Source organism: Hordeum vulgare, chromosome 7H (genome assembly GCF_904849725.1).
Source record: "Hordeum vulgare subsp. vulgare chromosome 7H, MorexV3_pseudomolecules_assembly, whole genome shotgun sequence".
NCBI classification, from domain to species: Eukaryota; Viridiplantae; Streptophyta; class Magnoliopsida; order Poales; family Poaceae; genus Hordeum; species Hordeum vulgare.
The window spans coordinates 14,111,381-14,133,652 of NC_058524.1; the positions used below are offsets into that span (position 1 = coordinate 14,111,381).

The following is a 22,272-nucleotide window of genomic DNA, read 5'->3' on the forward strand; positions in this document are numbered from 1 at the left end:
CTACACGGGAGCTTCAACCGGCAGACGGAAGGAGCTGCAACCAGAATGGCGACGGCGGGCGGGTGATCCCATGGCCGGCAGGTGAGGTTGCTGCACGAGGATCTGCAGGGATGATGTCGCGAATGCTACAACCTGTATCACAAAAGCTGCAAGCATCCAAAAAAAAGCTACAACCGTTGATAAAAAAAAGTTACAACCACGTCCGTGAGAGTTGTAACCAAACTTCGCCGGAGTTTTGTAGCCGGAGTTGCAACCATGATGAAAAAATGCTGCAACCATTATATAAATTTTCTACATCAGTCATTCTGTTTTATTGCAACCATATTGTTTTTTTGCTACAACCGTTGGCATGGCAAGCTGCAACCGTGATGGGAAAATGCTACAACCATTATATATTTTGTTAGATCCTCGTTCTGTTTTGTTGCAATCGTATTGTTTTGTTGCTTCCACCGACATTTTTTTCTTCATGTGAGGCAAAATGCTACAACCATTATACAAATTTGCTACATCCGTCATTCTGTTTTGTTGCAACCATATTATTTTGTTGCAACCGTATTCTGGCAACGAAGCTCATCTCAGAGCTTGAGCCCAAATCCATGGCAACAAGTAGTTGATTCTGGATGTAAACATGGTTGAAGCAAACCCTAGATCCCGTGATAGATGGGGAAGACCCTCCTCGAGCTAATCTTGCCTGCCGCCGTCGCGGATCCGGCCGCCGCAGCCGCGGGTCAGGGACGGGCCGAGGTGGGGACAGAAGGCTCTGCGGTTGAAGCTTTTTGTAAAAAACGACGGGGAGCGACCATAACAGGAGCTGCAAGGACGGCAACCAACGGCGAGGACGGGACGACTTTGCGGCGCTGCGGCGTGCGGTTTGCAGCGCTACGGTTGGGACAAGACGGCTTGCATCAGTTCGGGGCGGGGTGGGGCTGCGCTAAAAAAAAAGTCAACGCAGATCGAACGGTAAGGTTGGCTGCATCGAACGGCTAGGGCACGACCGACGCAACTACTTGGACCGACGCGCCAGCGCTTAGCAATGCCCTATAATGTATGCACTCCAAGCGTGCGCGCGGAGACGGCCACGATAGACGTAAAATTCACGTGTGAACATCAGGTGGAGCCTCTGATTCTTTTCAGAGTAAAAAGACACTGATTTTTGATTTAACGATTCCAGTCGATGAAATCATAGTTGAGGTAGAGAGTTCCGTATCTAGCTTCTTCCAGCCACATCCATCCATCATCAGTTTCTAGCCAGTAATTAGAGCCACACATTTTACATCAGAAAGAAGAAATTTCGGTACTAAGAATAAATAGATGGATGGAGCTGTCGGTTTGCTGGAGCGCGGGCAAGAATCGCCGTGAATATGCGGTTTTGGACGGTTCCTCCTTGGCCAGAGGGAATCGCGACGGAGCAGCATACGTACGTACATTGACGTTGCAACTTGCAACCTGTACTGTCGGGCAGTCCTATTCTAGTAGCAGATATGACATGCTAGATCCAAACCAACGAAGGCCACACGATGCACGGTGAGGTGGCTGGTTCGTTGGATCGTAGGGTGCAGGGATGTCTAAGATGAAAAACTGGTTGACGAAGGAGAGCACGGCGCAGGACTTTAACATACGCACATTTTAACTCATGACCACATGCATAATTTGATGATGTGGCATGGTTATATGAGGAAAAATAAATACTTGTGACTAAATGCATACCTTGATGATGCGGCATGGTTGCATGAAAGGGAAAATAGGTAGTGGGTTGCATTATTTAAGAATAGAAGATGTGTAAGTGATGGAGCAATCACTTTATGAAATAAAATACGATGTCATTGTAATGGAACTAAACATCTAGATGATGTTTTGGGAAATAATTGGATGCCAAAATAATCGACACATCAGTCTACATAGAATTATGCAAACATGGAGAACTCCAAACAAATTTCCTATAGTGAAACCATACTCTGAAAACATCATCGAATATCAAAAGAAATATGAATTAAACAAATTACCAAATATTAAGAGGAAACTCATAACAAAATGAAAATGTCAAAGTTCAGCACTATGTTACTCCACCTAAAGCTGGCGTAGTACATAGTTATTATTCTTTGGAGATCACGGTAAAGCTGGCTATCACCATACTTGTTGATAATTAGCCCATGACTAATAGACGCATCAGAAGATCACCTTCTTAATGCATGGCCTCAGCCAAAGACTCCACAATGTAGTAACACACCACCGGCTACATTTTCCATGGGCTTGATCACAAAACAATGAGGCCTTATTTGATACTAGTGTATTTTAGATAATTAGTGAGGATTATTTCGGTCAAACCCCTGAATCCCTACATATTCCATAACACTGTTTGGTTCTAGTGTATTTGACATGTTTCATCCCCACATTTTCCTATAAAACCCCAAACTCTAGTGCATTTTTCTCAATACACAATACACTACCCCTACCTACACTAGTGGGGACGGGGCTTTTAGCCCCGGCCCGTAAGGGGCTTTAGTCCCGGTTCACCAACCGGGACTAAAGGGGCGGGACTAAAGGCCTAACCTTTAGTCCCGGCCCTGTTACAAGCCGGGACTAAAGGTGCTCCACGTGGGCGTCTCGTAGCGCCCCAGGGGCAGGCCCTTTAGTCCCGATTCGTTACACGGACCGGGACTAAAGAGTTTCAGGGTTTAGGTTTTTTTTTGAATGAAATTATTTTAGGGTTTTAGGGTTTCAGATGCCTCGTTTGGTGTTCGGAAATTAGTTTTCATATAATTTAAATAGAAATAATTATGCATATATATATAAGATTAACTTATCTTACAAGCGAGCATATATACATACAATTATATGGAGATCTGAATTATCGGGACTAGAGCCCGTCTATTCGATTACATGGACGAACATCAGTAATGGCCCCTAGCTACACTAAATCGTCCTTTGTCATCTATAGCTTCCGTCCTCAGAAAGGTCGCAAGCTCCTCTGCAACAGCAATCGCGCGTTGCTCTGGTAGTACCTTCGTCCTCATGGCCGTGTACTATATAAGAAGAGGAGATGAATATGAATATCAATCATGATAACAAAGAATGACGGGTAAAAATAGAGGTGTGAATGTTCATTGCTTACGTCGAATCTGTGATCCTTGTGCTCAGAGGTAAACGTGCGAATGGTCTCGCAAACATATTACAAGTGATTGTCGAACTTCATATGTAATACCTCGCCGGACTTTATTATTTCTTCACCGGCTTCTCCACCGGCTTCTCCATCAGTGGAGCTATCACCTTATCCAAAACAACTTTAGTCCCGGGTCGTGGCTCCACCCGGGACTCATAGATTTCTGCATAGTATTCAAAGTAGGAGTACTTTTCCAATTTGAGCATTCAATAAGCAAAACCAAATCGTAAAATAAAGTAGTATTCAAATTAGCATGCATTCAATTATAAGCAAATACATCATCTCTTTTGTCCGTACATCGTCGAATATTATCACTAATACTCCTCGAATACTATCATACATATAGCATCTAGAACCGTAGCGCCCGACGGGCATCGGCGCGGGCGATGGACACCCAAAGAGAAGGAACCATCACAGGATCATAGCTCCAGTGAGATCCCCGAAGAACCTGCCAGGTATGCTCGAACCTGCCCTCCAACGCAACCATGTAGCGACGGACGTGCTCATCCTCCTCGCTGACACGGTGACGTACCACCTCCGCGGTATCCGGAAGCCTCGGCACCCTCACTGGCCCACGCGACCGCCACCAAACAAGGATCGGGTCAACGACGGGCTGGCTCCTCACCAACCTACGCCCCCCGGAAGGTAGCACCTCTCAATACCAGCCAGGCGGAGCCCAGTCCCGGACAGAGCCCCTCTGATCAAGCAGGTGTCCTCCGCCGAGTAGACGACGAGGATGCGGGATAGGCATCGTAAAATGAACTAAAAAAAATAAACTAGTTCTATTAATTTTCTTGCTAAAAATAAACTATTAACACTTAAGCATATACAATAGCAAAATTGAACTATTAACACTTAAGCATATACAATAGCAAAATTAAGCAATAATCTAAGAAACACTGTACACTTAAGCATATACACTATACAATAGCAAAATTAAATGACAAAAAATATATTTCTTCTTCTTGTAACCCTAAACTAATTTTTCCTCTTCTTCTATTTCTCCTCTTCTTCTACTTCTTCTACTTCTACTTCTCCTCTTCTTCTACTACTTCTCCTCTTCTCTTCTTCTACTTCTCCTCTCCTAATTTTTTCTCTTCTTCTACTTCTCCTCTTCTTCTATTTTTCCTCTTCTTCTCCTCTCCTCCTCTTCTTATTCTCCTTTTTCTTCTTTTCTTCTCCTCCTCTTCTTATTTTCCTTTTTTCTAATTCTACATATTACTAACCCTAATAATCTAGCACAAACCTAATAACAATAGGAATTAAATGACAAAAAAATATTTTTCTTATTTTCTTCTCTTTTTCTTCCTTTCTTCTCCTTTTTCTTCCTTTCTTCCCTTTTTCTTCTTTTCTTCTCCTTTTTCTTCTTTTCTTCTCCTTCCCTTTTTCTTCCTTTCTTCTCCTTTTTCTTCCTTTCTTCTCCTTTTTCTTCCTTTCTCTTCTTTTCTTCTCCTTTTTCTTCCTTTCTTCTCCTTTTTCTTCTTTTCTTCTACTGGCCGGAGTGTTGGGGAGGAGGGGGCGGGGGGCTTACCGGCCGGAGGTGTCGACGGCGCGCGGCGAGGAGGACGGCGGCGCGCGGCGAGGAATGCTGCGGCGCGCGGCGAGGAGGACGACGGCGGCGGCGAGGAGGACGGCAGGCGGCGGCGAGCAGGACGGCGGGCAGCCTGGCGGCGTCGAGTTCGTCCGTGCCGCGCCGGGCAGGAGAGTCCGAGGAAGAAGAACGAAATGGCGATTTGGGTTGGAAATTTCCAACTCCCGCTTATATATTAGGATCTTTGGTCCCGGTTCGGGGTTCGAACCGGGACTAAAGACACCCTTTAGTCCCAGGTGGAGCCACGACCCGGGACTAAAGGCCCTTTTTCTGCAGACCAGAAGACGGGAAGCAGGGGCCTTTAGTCCCGGTTTGTGGCAAGAACCGGGACTAAAGGTTAGGCTATTAGTCCCGATTTTAGACAAAAGCGGGGACTAAAGTGTTGCCTATATAAACCCTCGCCCCTGCCCACCATCTCCTCTGTTTTTTGGTTGTTGAAGTGTGACCATGCCATGCTCTTGCCACTCTAGTTCATGCACATGACGTGTTCGATGAAATGCCCGAGCCACTCTACTTAAGCTTTCTCCTCTCCAAGCTCGACCTCCAAGCTCCATTTTCCTTAATATTTGTCTAGGTTTGGCGGTGCACCAATTGCACAAGTGTTTTAAAAGGTTAGCTACTTCATCCTTTCATTTGTCACTGCTAGTGTAGCTCATTTGAAATGCTCAAATTAACTTCTTAGAGTCTGCACATGCGTAGGGTGTCATCCCGTGCCCGTCCTCACCATTGTCGATCGCCCCGCACCGATCTCGTCGCGAGCACTACCGTGGTGAGCCTCTTGTTCTTATCTTCTTTTTAAAAGAAAAAAAATCTTACTTGTTTGATTTAGATACATACTTGTATAAATTACTCACTTTCATTATTTTTTGTTATTATATAGTGCGATGGTTTTGGTATCCGCCTCCGTCGGCCCTCGTCGCGTCTATGATTCGGATGTGGTATATATTATCTTTAATAACTATTTGTTTTATTTAGTGTTTATGACAATTATGACGACCAACGTGACATATATTTTTTAATCTAGGAGGTATGTGAACCGGAAATTCCAACCCACATAGAAATTCTTGTCGAGAAGTTAAATTTGGTTGAAAAAGAAAACAAATACTTGAAGAAAAAATTGAAAATAATTGAGGATAAGAATATGGAACTGGAGTTGCATGTCGCCGATGTCATCGATGATCGCAAGATGAAGATTGATGCGATGCGGTTGAAGATGGATGCAATGCGCTTGAAGATGGATGAAATGCGCTTGAAGATTAGGAATATTAGAAAATTGGCCATTGATAAAGACGCTTGGTATCATTATGCTGTTGGGTCAACTGTTACCTTAGTTGCGATTTTGATCGCATTTTTTGTTTTATTTAAATGTTTTACATAGTTGTATGTTGTTTTATGAGAGAACTTTATGTATTTATTTTTTGCAATAATAACATTTGATCACTACTGTTCTTTGGCTTTAATATGATGATGAACTTGTATTAATTTGGTCATATGTTCTGCAATGGTTTTTTGACATATTTAATTTCATAATAGAGATGAATCGCCAATGATAATATTTAATTTCATAATATGGTTTTTTGAACTTATTTGAACTCCATACTTTTTGTGTGTTCAAAATGCACCATTCAAAGGCACATCACAAGATTTCAACAATTTCTGACTTCATTTGGTATATTTCGTGCATTTACTTTTTTTAAAAAAAGTTGAGAGGGCTACGACAAAAACTGGATGCACTTTGTGTACAAAACGGACAATCTCTCTCGAAGTATCAGGGTTTCGAACGAGAACTCATCTCTTACAAAGGTTTATTAAAATTCTTTTTGCGTATTTGAGAATTTGACAAAACTATGAAAATGAAAAGTGTTTGAAATTTAGTACATTCCATACATGCATTACATAAAAGGTTTAATACATTATTACATTATTGCACCAATATTCCTATCTATTATTTCTGTTTTCTTCTGGGTCGTAGCCATGGAGAATCTTCATCATTCAGTAGGATGCTTGGGTCAGTTTTCACTTTGAAGGGTGGAATTTCATGAAACTTATTATAATCTTCTGACATGTCTGTCTTGTCATCTACTCCCACGATGTTTCTTTTCCCTAAAAGAACTATGTGGCATTTTGGCTCATCGGACGATATCTTCTTTTGCTGATTTCTTTTTCTCGTTTTTGTAGACATGTCCTTCACATAGAAAACCTGAGCGACATCATTGGCTAGGACAAATGGTTCGTCCATGTACGCAAGATTGTTGAGATCCACTGTTGTCATGCCGTACTTTTGGTCTACAACTACCCCGCCTCCTGTCAGCTTCACCCATTTGCACCGAAACAAAGGGATCTTAAAAGTAGGTCCATAGTCAAGTTCCCATATCTCCTCTATGTACCCGTAATATGTTTCCAAACAGTGCCCATTCTCGTGTGTTGCATCAAAGCGGACACCACTATTTTGGTTGGTGCTCTTTTTATCTTGGGCAACCGTGTAAAATGTATTCCCATTTATCTCATACCCTTGGAAAGTACATATAGTCGAAGATGGTGGCCTGGCCAAACAGTATAGCTCATCTCCAACGGTGTCGTCATGTTGGGGAACGTCGCATGGGAAACAAAATTTTCCTACGCGCACGAAGACCTATCATGGTGATGTCCATCTACGAGAGGGGATGTGTGATCTACGTACCCTTGTAGACCGTACAGCAGAAGCGTTACTGAACGCGGTTGATGTAGTGGAACGTCCTCACGTCCCTCGATCCGCCCCGCGAACCGTCCCACGATCAGTCCCTCGATCTAGTGCCGAACGGATGGCACCTCCGCGTTCAGCACACGTACAGCTCGACGATGATCTCGGCCTTCTTGATCCAGCAAGAGAGACGGAGAGGTAGAAGAGTTCTCCGGCAGCGTGACGGCGCTCCGGAGGTTGGTGGTGATCTTATCTCAGCAGGGCTCCGCCCGAGCTCCGTAGAAACGCAATCTAGAGGAAAAACCGGGGAGGTATGTGGTCGGGCTGCCGTGGAAAAGTCGTCTCAAACCAGCCCTAAAACCTCTGTATATATAGGGGGAAGAGGGGGAGCCTTGCCTTGGGGTCCAAGGACCCCTAAGGGCTTCGGCCGAGCCAAGGGGGGCAGCCCTCCCCTTCCAAACCGAGTCCAACTAGGTTTGGAAGGAGGAGTCCTTCCCCCTTTTCCCACCTCCTCTTTTTTTCTTTTTCTTTTCTCTTTGATTTTCTTCCTATGGCGCATAGGGCCTTCTTGGGCTGTCCCACCAGCCCACTAAGGGCTGGTTGTTGGAAATATGCCCTAGAGGCAATAATAAATTAGTTATTATTATATTTCTTTGTTCATGATAATCGTTTATTATCCATGCTATAATTGTATTGATTGGAAACACAATACTTGTGTGGATACATAGACAAAACACTGTCCCTAGTAAGCCTCTAGTTGACTGGCTCGTTGATCAAAGATGGTCAAGGTTTCCTGGCCATAGGCAAGTGTTGTCACTTGATAACGGGATCACATCATTAGGAGAATCATGTGATGGACTAGACCCAAACTAATAGACGTAGCATGTTGATCGTGTCATTTTGTTGCTACTGTTTTCTGCGTGTCAAGTATTTGTTCCTATGACCATGAGATCATATAACTCACGGACACCGGAGGAATGCTTTGTGTGTATCAAACGTCGCAACGTAACTGGGTGACTATAAAGATGCTCTACAGGTATCTCCGAAGGTGTTCGTTGAGTTAGTATGGATCGAGACTGGGTTTTGTCACTCCGTGTGACGGAGAGGTATCTCGGGGCCCACTCGGTAATACAACATCACACACAAGCCTTGCAAGCAATGTAACTTAGTGTAAGTTGCAGGATCTTGTATTACGGAACGTGTAAAGAGACTTGCCGGTAAACGAGATTGAAATAGGTATGCGGATACTGACGATCGAATCTCGGGCAAGTAACATACCGAAGGACAAAGGGAATGACATACGGGATTATATGAATCCTTGGCACTGAGGTTCAAACGATAAGATCTTCGTAGAATATGTAGGATCCAATATGGGCATCCAGGTCCCGCTATTGGATATTGACCGAGGAGTCTCTCGGGTCATGTCTACATAGTTCTTGAACCCGCAGGGTCTGCACACTTAAGGTTCGACGTTGTTTTATGCGTATTTGAGTTATATGGTTGGTTACCGAATGTTGTTCGGAGTCCCGGATGAGATCACGGACGTCACGAGGGTTTCCGGAATAGTCCGGAAACGAAGATTTATATATAGGATGACCTCATTTGATTACCGGAAGGTTTTCGGAGTTACCGGGAATGTACGGGGAATGACGAATGGGTTCCGGGAGTTCACCGGGGGGGGCAACCCACCCCGGGGAAGCCCATAGGCCATAAGGGTGGCGCACCAGCCCTTAGTGGGCTGGTGGGACAGCCCAAAAGGGCCCTATGCGCCATACAAAGGAAAATCAAAGAGAAAGAAAAAAAAGGGAGGTGGGAAGGAAGGGAAGGACTCCCACCCACCAAACAAAGTCCAACTCGGTTTGGGGGGGGGAGCCTTCCCCCCTTGGACTCGGCCGACCCCCTTGGGGCTCCTTGAGCCCCAAGGCAAGGTCCCCCCCTCCCACCTATATATACGGAGGTATTGGGGCTGATTTGAGACGACTTTTCCATGGCAGCCCGACCACATACCTCCACGGTTTTTCCTCTAGATCACGTTTCTGCGGAGCTCGGGCGGAGCCCTGCTGAGACAAGGTCATCACCAACCTCCGGAGCGTCGTCACGCTGCAGGAGAACTTTTCTACCTCTCTCTCTCTCTTACTGGATCAAGAAGGCCGAGATCATCGTCGAGCTGTACGTGTGCTGAACGCGGAGGTGCCGTCCGTTCGGTACTAGATCGTGGGACTGATCGCGGGATTGTTCGCGGGGCGGATCGAGGGACGTGAGGATGTTCCACTACATCAACCGCGTTCACTAACGCTTCTGCTGCACGATCTACAAGGGTACGTAGATCACTCATCCCCTCTCGTAGATGGACATCACCATGATAGGTCTTCGTGCACGTAGGAAATTTTTTGTTTCCCATGCGACGTTCCCCAACACTGGTGTGCCACCCCCAAGGCCTATGGGCTTCCCTGGGGTGGGTTGCCCCCCCGGTGAACTCCCGGAACCCATTCGTCATTCCCGGTACATTCCCGGTAACTCCAAAAACCTTCCGGTAATCAAATGAGGTCATCCTATATATCAATCTTCGTTTCCGGACCATTCCGGAAACCCTCGTGACGTCCGTGATCTTATCCGGGACTCCGAACAACATTCGGTAACCAACCATATAACTCAAATACGCATAAAACAACGTCGAACCTTAAGTGTGCAGACCCTGCGGGTTCGAGAACTATGTAGACATGACCCGAGAGACTCCTCGGTCAATATCCAATAGCGGGACCTGGATGCCCATATTGGATCCTACATATTCTACGAAGATCTTATCGTTTGAACCTCAGTGCCAAGGATTCATATAATCCCGTATGTCATTCCCTTTGTCCTTCGGTATGTTACTTGCCCGAGATTCGATCGTCAGTATCCGTATACCTATTTCAATCTCGTTTACCGGCAAGTCTCTTTACTCGTTCCGTAATACAAGATCCCGCAACTTACATTAAGTCACATTGCTTGCAAGGCTTGTGTGTGATGTTGTATTACCGAGTGGGCCCCCGAGATACCTCTCCGTCACACGAAGTGACAAATCCCAGTCTCGATCCATACTAACTCAACGAACACGTTCGGAGATACCTGTAGAGCATCTTTATGGTCACCCAGTTACGTTGCGACGTTTGATACACACAAAGTATTCCTCCGGTGTCAGTGAGTTATATGATCTCATGGTCATAGGAATAAATACTTGACACGCAGAAAACAGTAGCAACAAAATGACACGATCAACATGTTGCGTCTATTAGTTTGGGTCTAGTCCATCACGTGATTCTCCTAATGACGTGATCCAGTTATCAAGCAACAACACCTTGTTCATAATCAGAAGACACTGACTATCTTTGATCAACTGGCTAGCCAACTAGAGGCTTGCTAGGAACAATGTTTTGTCTATGTATCCACACATGTATTTAAGTCTTCATTCAATACAATTATAGCATGGATAATAAACGATTATCTTGATACAGGAATTATAATAATAACTATATTTATTATTGCCTCTAGGGCATAATTCCAACACGTCATTCATGAGATGTGTCTGCAACCAACTGCCGAAAGTCTTCTCGTGTTCCCCTTTAATCCAAGAGTCAGCCTTCCCCGGGTTTTCGGAGCGTAGAATATTTTTGTGTCTCACGATATACGGAGCCACCACGGTGGAATTGTGTGGAACTGTGTAGTGTGCTTCAGAGAAAGAATGCCCGTCCATACATACTTTTGCTTTCCTTCCTAGTGTGCCTTTTCCTGTCAGCCTACCCTCATACCGAGATTCAGGAACACCAATCAGCTTAAGGTCAGGAAGAAAGTCCACACAAAACTCAATGACCTCCTCTATTCCATAGCCCTTGGAGATGCTTCCTTCTGGCCTAGCACGGTTAAGAACATATTTCTTTAAGACTCCCATGAATCTCTCGAAGGGGAACATATTGTGTAGAAACACAGGACCGAGAATTCTAATCTCTTCGACTAGGTGAACTAGGTGGTGTGTCATTATATTGAAGAAGGATGGCGGGAACAACAACTCAAAGCTGACCAGACATTGGACCACATCAATCTGTAACCCTGATAGACTTTCTCGATCGATTACCTTCTGAGAAATTGCATTGAGGAATGCACATACCTTCACAATTGCCAAGCGAACATTTTCCGGTAGAATTCTCCTCAATGCAACCGGAAGCAATTGCATCATAAGCACGTGGCAGTCATGAGACTTTAGGTTTTGGAATTTTTTGTCTTTCATATTTACGATTCCCTTTATATTCGACGAGAAGCCAGTCGGGACCTTGATACTAAAAAGGACTTCAAAGAAGATTTCCTTCTCTTCCTTAGTAAGACCGTAGCTGGCACGCCCTTGAAACTGCCCTGGATGCATGCCATCTCTTCCTTTATGACGTTCCTGGTCCTCCTGTGCTTCCGGTGTATCTTTTGACTTCCCATACAAGCCCAGGAAGCCTAGAATATTCACGCAGAGATTCTTTGTCAGGTGCATCACGTCGATTGCCGAGCGGACCTCATGGACTTCCTAGTAGGGTAGCTCCCAAAATATAGATTTGTTCTTCCACATGGGCACGCGCTTATGAGGGCCGTTAGGAACAGGTTGGCTGCCAGGACCCTTTCCAAAGATTACTTTTAAATCTTTGACCATATCAAATACTTCAGCACCAGTACGGATGACAGGCTTCCCCCGGGGTTCTGCCTTGCCATTGAAATGCTTGCCTTTTTTCTTTAAGGGATGCTTGGGCGGAAGAAAACGACGATTGTACGGGTACACATTCTTCCTACATTTGTCCAGATATATACTTTATGTCTGATCCAAACAGTGTGTGCATGCATTGTATCCCTTGTTTGACTGTCCTGAAATGTTACTAAGAGCAGGCCAATCATTGATGGTTACGAAAAGCAACGCTCGAAGGTCAAATTCCTCTTGTTTGTGCTCGTTCCACACACGTACACCTGGTTCGGCCCACAGCTGTAAAAGTTCATCAACTAATGGCCTTAGGTACACATCAATATCGTTGCCGGGTTGCTTTGGACCTTGGATAAGCACTGGCATCATAATGAACTTTCGCGTCATGCACAACCAAGGAGGAAGGTTGTAGATACATAGAGTAACGGGCCAGGTGCTGTGACTGCAACTCTGCTCCCCAAAAGGATTCATGCCATCTGTACTCAGATCTAACCATAAGTTCCTTGCGTCAGCTGCAAATCTCGGGAACTCTCTCTTGATTTTTCTCCACTGCCGACCATCAGCGGTGTGCCTCAACTTATCGTCTTTCATACGATCTTCCATGTGCCATCGCAACAACTTCGCATGATCTTTATTTCTGAACAGACGTTTCAATCGTGGTATTATAGGAGCATACCACATCACCTTGGCAGGAACCCTCTTCCTGGGTGGCTCGCCCTCAATATCACCAGGGTCATCTTTTCTGATCTTATACCGCAATGCAGTGCATACCGGGCATTTATCCATATTCTCGTACTTCTCACCGCGGTAGAGGATGCAGTCATTAGGGCATGCATGTATCTTCTGCACGTCTAATCCTAGAGGGCAGACAAGCTTCTTTGCTTCGTACGTGCTGGCGGGCAATTCGTTCTTTCTTTCTTGGAAGCATCTTCTTCATCAATACCAGCAACTTTTCGAATGACGAGTCAGTCACACCGGTCTCTGCCTTCCACTTCAGCAATTCCAGTGTGCTACCCAGCTTCTTCTGGCCATCTTCACAAGTTGGGTACAACAATTTGTTGTGGTCCTGTAACATCTGCTCGAACTGCAACCTCTCATTTTCTGTGTCGCAACCTCGCCGTGCATCAGAAATGACCCGGCCAAGATCATCAGCGGGCTCATCTGGTTCCCGTTCTTCATCCTGATCTTCTTCTTCATTGTCTTCCATTGCGGTATCAGCATACTCAGGGAACATAGATCGGTAGTTGTCATCATCGTTCTCTTCTTCTTCATCGTCGTCTTCCATCATAACCCCTCTTTCTCCGTGCTTGGTCCAAACATTATAGCCCGACATAAAACCAGACTGAAGCAGGTGGCTCTGAATGACTCTTGAGGAAGTGTAATTCTTCTCATTCCGACATTCAACACATGGACAAAACATAAAGCCACCACCATGCTTGTTCGCATCGGCTGCATCTCGAAAAGAATGCACGCCTTCTCTGTAAGCGGCTGTGCGTCGATCACCGTACATCCATGGATGGCTCATCTGTGTTATACAACAGTATATCATTTGTCTTCTCTGTATCTTGCTAGCGAATTAAAGAGCCATGCATCTGTGTTATTACATCCCTCCTTTGGTCCCAGTCTAAGCCCCCTCTCGCTCTACCGTGGCCATGGGTTTGCGAGGGCCAGCTTGCTAGTTTAGAAACAAGTACATACTTGTTTGTAGCCATGGTGCAGTCCATCCCATCTTTTCTCGTCTCTTTGCAGATACTAAAATCCGCCAAGATTCCCATCTTCATCATCTGCACCACTGAGCCAACGCTCACAAAGAACCCTTACGCCTGCAAGAACATCTTCCACCAACAATGAATAAATTTAGCATCACCCTCAAGGCATCAGTTGATCAAAGATAGAAAAAATGTGAGAAAGAATAGTACCTCCTTGTCCATGCAGACGTTGCTGTTGAAAAAATAACGCAAATATATCGCCGATGGAGTAGTGGGCGTGGGCGTCGCCGAAAAGGAACACTGACACTCCGGAGTCATCCGGCACGCCCATCTTCCGGATGTTGTAGTCATTCCTATGCTCACTCACCTGCTTCGTGCCCTTCTCCAGCACCACATCGGCGATCGCCCAACAGCCCGAAAGAAGTCCCCCCTGTCAGGCTCCCTCCCCCTCAAAACGATGAGTTCCCGGGTTCAAATGTCCATTTCTACGAACGATAGAGGGAGAAAGAGAAGGGGGTGTACTTGAACGCGGAGATGCAAACGAATGGGTTGTTGGCGAAGCGGTTGGCGATCTGAAGCGGCTAGATGGTCACGGGCTTGATGTGGAGGCGAGAGTAGTGTTGATGAGGGTTTGGATGGATTTGGGGAGCTTGGGCGGCTGGGGCCTGAGTCGGAGTTGGACACCTGGACGACCTCGATATAGTCCTTGACCGCGTCGTGGACGACAGACTTGTCGGTGCAGCCCGGGCGCGCCATGGCCCTCAGGGGCGTGAAGGTGCCGTAGCCAGTGGAGGCAGCGAGCACGAGAGGGGGGGGGGGGGGGGTACAGAGGGGTATCGAGGACAGCTTGGTTGCCATCCTCGTCCAGAGACAGAAGGAGGTCCAGGTCATCATCCGCGTCCGCCATGGCTATGTGGATTAGATCAGTGAGGGGACCTGTGGGCGCAGAGAGAGAGAGAGAGAGAGAGGGAGGGAGAGAGAGAGAGAGGGGAGAGAGAGAGGGGGGGAGAGAGAGAGAGAGAGAGAGAGAGAGAGAAGCACGATATACCGGCGACGAAGGAGACGGGAAACCTAAGAATTTGGGGAAGTGTTGGAGGAAAAAGCAAATGGGTACGCTTGTTAGCATTATAAGAGCATCTACAACCACAACACAAAAATATCACGTCTAATAAAAAATTTAACGCGTCACTGTAGCATTTTTAAAGCGCGGGGACCGGAACATCTTCAACAGACACGCGCTAGTGCGACGCCCAATCAAACGGCCCCACCTGCAGCAGCCCAGAGTTTGCTGTGCCCGCAAGCTGACGCACCAAATATAATGTGGGGATAGTGTTTTTCAGCGCGTGTCCAAATTTTTTTGGCGCGCGCACAATTTTACAATTTCTGTTGGAGCTGTCAGGCGTCCAAAAAATAAATTTTTTAACGCGCAGACTACGTTTGAGCGGATGTTGGAGATGTTCTAAGGCTTGTTCTGCCTAAGTTTCCAGCCATCAGTGTTTAGTCTAGTGGTATGATTCTCGCTTTGGGTGCGAGAGGTCGCTAGTTCATTTCTCACATCGCCCCCCTTTTTGTATGCAATTTTAATCTTTTTTGTCCATTGGACATTGCAACTTGGAGCTATATATACAAATTTAAACAACGAATCCGTCCATGGGAAATCAAACAAAAACACGTTGAACTAAGTTTAAAAATATTTCAAAAGAAACTATAGCTTTGTCTCTTTCTCAGGAATCAATGCTACAAAATTGCTCACCTAAACTATTGCTTCAAAAGAAGCTAGAGTTTCAACTCCCATTTGGAACAGCCACATGGGCTTTTTTAGTTGCGTTTATTTATTTTACATCAAGTAGTGGAAGTTCGTTCGAACAGGAAGACTTACACATGAAAGTTATATAATCTATGTGTACATTCTCAATGGAAAATTTTGAATGCTCAATCAATTGGAAACATATTCGGTGAACGTTCATGGAGAAAACACTGAAAACTGGAAAACAAAATCAAGAAGTTCCAACATTTAATAAAAGCATAAATATGTTGAGAAGTCGACTTCTATAAATGCCAATCAATTACATTCGGGGGAAACAAAAAAAAAGCTAACGGATAAAGAAAACCCAATATCCATGTTGAATTATTATTTTTCATAACTCCCAAATAATCAAGTGTGAACTTGAAATTTAATTTGAGTATAGAATGTATACGTGTTTGCATTGCAAAAAATGTCCATGTGGTCCAAAAGACGTGGGCGACCATGATCGTTGTGATAATGAAACAAGATATCCATTACAAATTTTTAACAAATATACAATACTTACATACAGCTGTATCCAAAATTTGACAATATAAACTTTTGTCATTTACCTCGTTTCTTGTCAGGATGAGATGTACAAGACAAGCAGCAGAAGGCTTGAGGATGCCCCACAAACATGACAGAGCATTTACAGGACATATCCGTCGAATTATTCTATCCACTCGGTCAGCACAATAGTTCTTTTGCACCAAATGTGGAGTTCGCTAAACTATCCCTCATGGTTATTCAACACCTATTGTGATGGTTAACATGAAACAACACAGAATAACAACAAAAGAAGAAAGAGGGGAGGAAAGGAAAATACATCTTCGAGCCAATCATCACTCAGCAGTTTCGTTCACATTTACGTATCGATTCCCCAGGATCCGGATCAAGCACACATGCCTCAGCGAAGCTATAATCGTAACAGGTGACGCACAATGCATCGATGCGTGTTCCAAACCAAACGGGGTGAAGAGGTAGTGAGTGCAGGAGCCCAGAGAAGGTGTAGTCATCTATTTATTCTGGCTCGCCATTCTTTGGGTGGCACCTCACTTGCACCGCCAGTGTGGCTGTCGTCGTGGGGCAGTTGATGTCTGCACCGTACACCGTGTGCAGCACTGGCAGCACACACGACTTCTTGCCAAGGCATTCCTGTCCATAGGCAGGAACAAACAAAATGTTTTTTAGAGAAGGAGGTTAAAGGAACAAACAAAATGTGATCCAGGATAAGCAACAATATTGTATTGCATATGATGTGAATTGTTAATAAGGGGGCAATGTGTGTACCTTGGCGACTATATCCTTGGCATTGGGAGTGTGGCAGGTGCCTGCAGTGAAGTTGGCGCACGACCCCTCCGGGTTGCCGAAGCTGGCAAAGACTACCTCCTGGATGGTCTTCTTCGGGGGGCACTTCAAGATTCCCCGAGTGCTGTGGTCTTCGGCTATGAGCTTGATCTGGCCTCCATCCTTGTCCCACGTCTTTATCTGTGCAGGGTTGTGCTCCGAGATGAACACGCATATGTCATCTCTCCTCACCGTCTGGATGAGTATGCCTTCCGGCTTGCCAAGCTCCTCCTCAAATATGACCAGTAGGTTGTTCTTAGGTTTCAAGAATGGCCGTGGAATATGGTACCTGAAAGGAAAAATAATAAGTCCAAGACCAAGAGTGAAAATACATTGTACTTAGGACAATAAAGGAATGGGTTGTTTAGGAGCGCAGCGCAGCACTTCCATACATTGCTTGGGAAGGGACTCCACCAACAGTTCTGTATGACGGCCAGTAGCGACCCATGCCTTCGCCGTTCACAAATATCATACCCTTGCCCATAGAAGTCATGTCAAGGACAACAGGATCCTCCCCGTCTGGCTCGTCAAAGTATCTCTGACATGACATGAAACATACAGTGTTGGAAACAAAGATTGAAGAGAATGAATGTATCATGATCCTTTTTGTGGCCCAGCTTTTACCTTGTACCAGGTGACAGCCCGTCCAGTCGTGGCAGGTACCCACTTAACAGCACCCATGCCTTTCTCCGTGTAAATCTCCTTCACCTCACCCTCCAATTTGACCTGGTTAAAACAAGCATGGAGGTGATCATTTCTCAGTACGTATATCAGTTCATTATGCCTTGAGGAGCGAAAGTGCATGTATCCTTTTCGCAAATACCAAGCGCAATAGCATGTACCTTATGGCCCCAACCATTAACTTGTAAATCTAAGGTACCCGTGTTGAGACCCTGTATTGTGCAATCCTGAATGCCACCCTTTACTTCAACGAGTTCACCACCACTGTCCTGCAAACAACAGCAAAATGTGCAAATAGAACTATATATGATTAGTCAAGATTCCATCATAAATTGTGTGCAACCATCACGTAACGAGCTAGGCCCCGAAACACTTAGATATTACCTTCATTCCCATGGATGATGATAGTAGTGCGAGATGGTTGATACCTATTCTTAGATTAATGGGTGTTTCAAACATGAAACCCTTTTCTTTCTTGCTTCCACGACCATTCCCTGGATGGATGGCGGTTATGAGATCTCTTTTTAGTACAAATGTTAGTGCTTGCAATTGGTATCTGCTTTTGGATAAACAAGATTGTTACAGAGTTGGATATGTTACCTGCAAAGGCATCATTGACAAATCCCATCAAAGCATGTGAAGTGCTTTTGACCTGAACCACAGGCCGGATGTCACCCCTGAATGGCAAATCATCTGCCTCCAAGCGAAAGCTGCATGGTTGTTGTAAACAAACACAAATAATGAATTCACCATTTTGCTACCTGTGGGAAAATTAAAGTATAAATGCTCATAATACTGAGCTGAAATGAAGGTGTGATGAAAGAAACAACACCTTGTGGTGTACCACAAATAGTCACTATCGTCCTTGGTCAGGTTATACTGCTCCATGGGTTCCTTGTTCCGGATACTAGTTAGTTTATACCTCGGAATCGGCTCTGAGTACATCTCCCAAGCATTGCTCTTGGCTAGCTTTTGGGCAGTATGGAATGACCTTTCACTGTGTTGAACAAACACCTAGCATAACATATGCATAACACAAGTCAGGAATATGTTCTTTATCACCGCTGAAGGAATGTCCTTACTAATTAAACGCAAGTGCATATGGTGCACATACTCTCTTTGTGTTGTACACCACATGCTTGCAGTCTGCAAGGATGGAAACAGAGCGGCTCGGAATGTAGTACTTGTCCCCTCGGAAATTCACGGTTCCATCCTCCCCTGTATTGTTGTTGGAGATGAAAGCCAAGCATAGCTTTTCCTCAGGAATCTCGAAGTTGTGTGCCTACACGTGCAGGAAACTAATCAGACCAGAAAAAAATTGACTATTCAATAACACAACTGTCACACAAAACATGCCATGTTTTTTTGTGCAGAAATGATGGAAGCAATTGTTCCCAACCTCATACCCATGAGCCAATAGCTCGAATGATTGTTTCCCCTCAAGGAAAGCTCTACTGTATGACTTGATTAAATTGTGCAAGTCCCTGAGATGCCCATACTTGGGAGCCTTCGGCATACCTAGATGAGTACATGGACCGAACTTCACTCAAAAAAGTACATTGACCGAATAACTAATTGTTGGACACAATCGACGCAACAGATGTAACCAGGAAAACAGGAAATGTGCAATTGAGCCAATCTAACCGTATTCATCGACGGGGCCTTCATCATAATATCCGGTCAACACATAGGAAGCACCCGTCCTTCCAAAATTTGTTCCACCATAATACTGTTCAAAACAAGTTACCACGCAGTTCCATGAAAAGTTATAGTATTATCTTTGTGGCGATTTTAATGCATAGAGTTGCCAAAATACAAAGGGATAGGCATACCATGTAGTAGTTTACCAATGTCCCACCCTTGGCAAAAAAACGTAACACGGAATATGCAATGTCCTCTGCTGAACGCAAAGCTAATTGATCACCAAATGCTCTGAACCTGTGTATTCCAAGAAATTACTGTAAGTATTAATGTCAAAAAATTACTTGATGATAGATAACATGTCTCTTCTGATTTCCACTATCAGAATGTTCATCATAGTAGTATCCCTGCAAGGATAATATGTTGTATATATTCGGTTAATGACAGATAAGATATCATGGTATGTCAGTATCCTCTTTAGAACAAGTTGAAAAATATTTCGCGTGATCCACTCGCAACATTATAATGGTGATTTCACCTACGGGTGCAACATCTTCCTTTCCATAAGCATCAATGACATACCAATTTTGGAAAACAAGCAGAATGTTGAGTATGAAAAACTTGAACTTACTGTGCAGTCCAATTCTCGGTCCAAAGGCGGGGTTTATTTTTGTCTTTCAGAGTCCATGTGTCCCCACAGTGCCTTCCGTTGCAAGTAGGAATCTAGTGAGATGGAGGCACATATTAAGAGATGGAGACAAGGGAGTACAATCTGGATCAAACATTCTCATTTAAAGTAATTGTTCAAATTTACAGCTTGTTTGGGGGCGCAGGGTTTCCAGAAAAGCGGTTCAACTTTTACAGGATTTCAGTTCCTTTATCAAATGGGGCCTTAGTTATAAAAAAAAACTGATGTGTTTTTTATTATCATTTAATATCATGCATGTCTTAACATGTTCACCACATGCATGTTTCGTAAAAGAGTTACCACTTCACCAGGGGCCGTAGATTGCTTGCACATTATCCATGGGACTCCAGTGTTGGTGCTGATGGCCATTTGGGCAGCCCATTCAAGGTACTTGTCACCTTCAACTATATGGTCCTTTTTAATATTCCCATACTCATTCTCGATCTGTGAAATGTGCACGTACGGCGCATGAATCACCGGCATGCCATAAACAGATATATATATATATATATATATATATATATATATATATATATATATATATATAATTACTTAACATCATCATATATATATACAGGTTCTCTAGAATTGAACTGACCTGGGCTAGAATAACGGGCCCTCCTTGAGATGCGAACATTTCGGCATCCTTCAACTTTTGCACTATGAATCTCACAAACTTCTCCATTTCTTTCTGCATTATATATAGTTGACAAAACAAACACACCGGCGGTCATCGATCTGTCTGAAACTCTTGCCACATCGAGCTGCTACTACCAGACTTGCAATTAACCGTGTGAGTGAGTGATTGATCTATTGGTTGATTACCTTGTAAGGCTCGTTGTTGGCGCGGAATATTATGTGTGGAATCTCCCTGAGCCAATACGGCAATCCACTGAAGGGAAGACAAACAGAAACAGACACACATGAATGAGGATTAGAATTAGAGTGAAGAGAGAAGATGTTTTAATTTGGCAGGGCGGGGGGGGGGGGGGGGGGGGGGGCAGATTAAGAGGAATACCCGTGATTCCATTCTGCCTGGATGAATGGGCCGATGCGCACGAGGGCGTACATGTCGTGGCTCTGGATGAGCTTGAGGAACTTGATCAAGTCGTTCCTGCCTTCGAAATTGTACTGCATGCATGCAATGCAATGCAACGGGTGAGCTGACCTGATCGACTGCCTCTGCTGGATGTATTTTACGGAGGCAACTCTGGCTCGATCGGGCTCGTACCTTGCCGGGCTCGGGCTCGTGGGCGTTCCAGAAGACGTAGGTCTCGATGGTGTTGAGGCCGCCATCCTTGGCGGTCTTGAGCAGCTTGTGCCACATATCGGGGGGGCTGCGCGGGTAGTGGATGGCGCCCGAGAAGAAGAGGTCCCGCTTGCCGTCGATGAGGAGGGAGCGCTCGTCGTAGGAGACGACGGTGCCCTTCTTGGTCAAGGTCCACTTGGACGCCTCCGCCGCGCCCGCGAGGAGCGCGGCCAGAATCAGCGCCGCGGCGACGGTCCCCTTCATCTTCATGCGCGCCAGGGGATGTGAGGTCGACACTAGCGAGGGGCCTGGGGAGGAGGTCCCCGATTTGAAGGGCGGGGCCTCTTGAGCGGGAGCGGACGCCCTGCATCTCCGGCATACCCAAGCCCGGGCAACCCGCCAAGGCCGCGCGCTCATATCGTTGCCGTCCATCTGCATCTGCATGTGGTCAAATCAACCAGCCCCACATCTGTCCGTGCCATGCAGCGCATTCTCCCGGGAATGAGTTTTTCTCATGTATGTCTGCCTACTCGTGCTAGTAAGATATACTCCTACAAAGGAGATGCGATAGTACCAATGTTGACTATATTTAAAACTGAAGATTTTTTTCATTTGAGTTTACCATAAATACATTCTATAATATAGCGTGTGGCTCAAAAAAGTTCCGTAAATTTTTCATCAGAGTTCTGGCAAGCTATTTATAAAGTTCTTCAGTTTTAAATACAGTTTTTTACAAAATTCTTTCGTATTTCTAACAAATTGCAGACCCGTTATTCAGAAAGTTCTTCACTGTTTCAACAAAAAAAATCTTTCAAATGTATCCAAGACTGGTCTTGCTCTAAAGGGCTTGACGTTACGAGTTCAAATATCTAAAAAGTTTGAAAAACGTGTTTTTGGTTTAAAAGATATGAGCCATCAAAATTGTCAAATTTTTTTAAAAAAGAGATGGAGTTAGAGGGGAAAGGAAAGATAAAGAAGGCATGCATGTGTCAGTGTTGCACAGCAAGAGAGAGAATCATGCACATGCAA

The 22,272-nt window shown here is 44.9% G+C and overlaps 1 protein-coding gene and 1 pseudogene across 1 annotated transcript; both read right to left on the minus strand.

Annotated features, from left to right (window-relative positions):
• Window positions 1-14,758, minus strand: LOC123408039 (annotated as a pseudogene).
• A 1,381-nt stretch (window positions 14,759-16,139) lies between these two features.
• On the minus strand, window positions 16,140-21,538 carry LOC123410628 (beta-galactosidase 12-like). The gene is made up of 18 exons (XM_045103570.1): window positions 21,226-21,538; window positions 21,013-21,125; window positions 20,820-20,886; window positions 20,593-20,685; window positions 20,295-20,438; window positions 19,938-20,029; window positions 19,498-19,603; window positions 19,310-19,394; window positions 19,065-19,183; window positions 18,780-18,947; window positions 18,498-18,679; window positions 18,266-18,375; window positions 18,050-18,159; window positions 17,827-17,934; window positions 17,609-17,710; window positions 17,377-17,522; window positions 16,928-17,273; window positions 16,140-16,792 (listed from the first exon to the last, which is right to left on the minus strand). The coding sequence occupies exons 1-18, from the start codon at window positions 21,511-21,513 to the stop codon at window positions 16,658-16,660; spliced, it is 2,514 nt and encodes an 837-aa protein (XP_044959505.1). The 5' UTR covers window positions 21,514-21,538; the 3' UTR covers window positions 16,140-16,657.
• Window positions 21,539-22,272: the final 734 nt, after the last annotated feature.

Coding starts and splice junctions, on each gene's coding strand:
- LOC123410628 (XM_045103570.1), bottom strand. CDS start 21,513: ATGAAGATGAAGGGGACCGTCGCCGCGGCGCTGATTCTGGCCGCGCTC. Junction 19,395..19,497: donor CATTGGTAAACTACTACATG/GTATGCCTATCC, acceptor TGTTTTGAACAG/TATTATGGTGGAACAAATTT. Junction 18,160..18,265: donor TGTCAATGATGCCTTTGCAG/GTAACATATCCA, acceptor CCATCCATCCAG/GGAATGGTCGTGGAAGCAAG.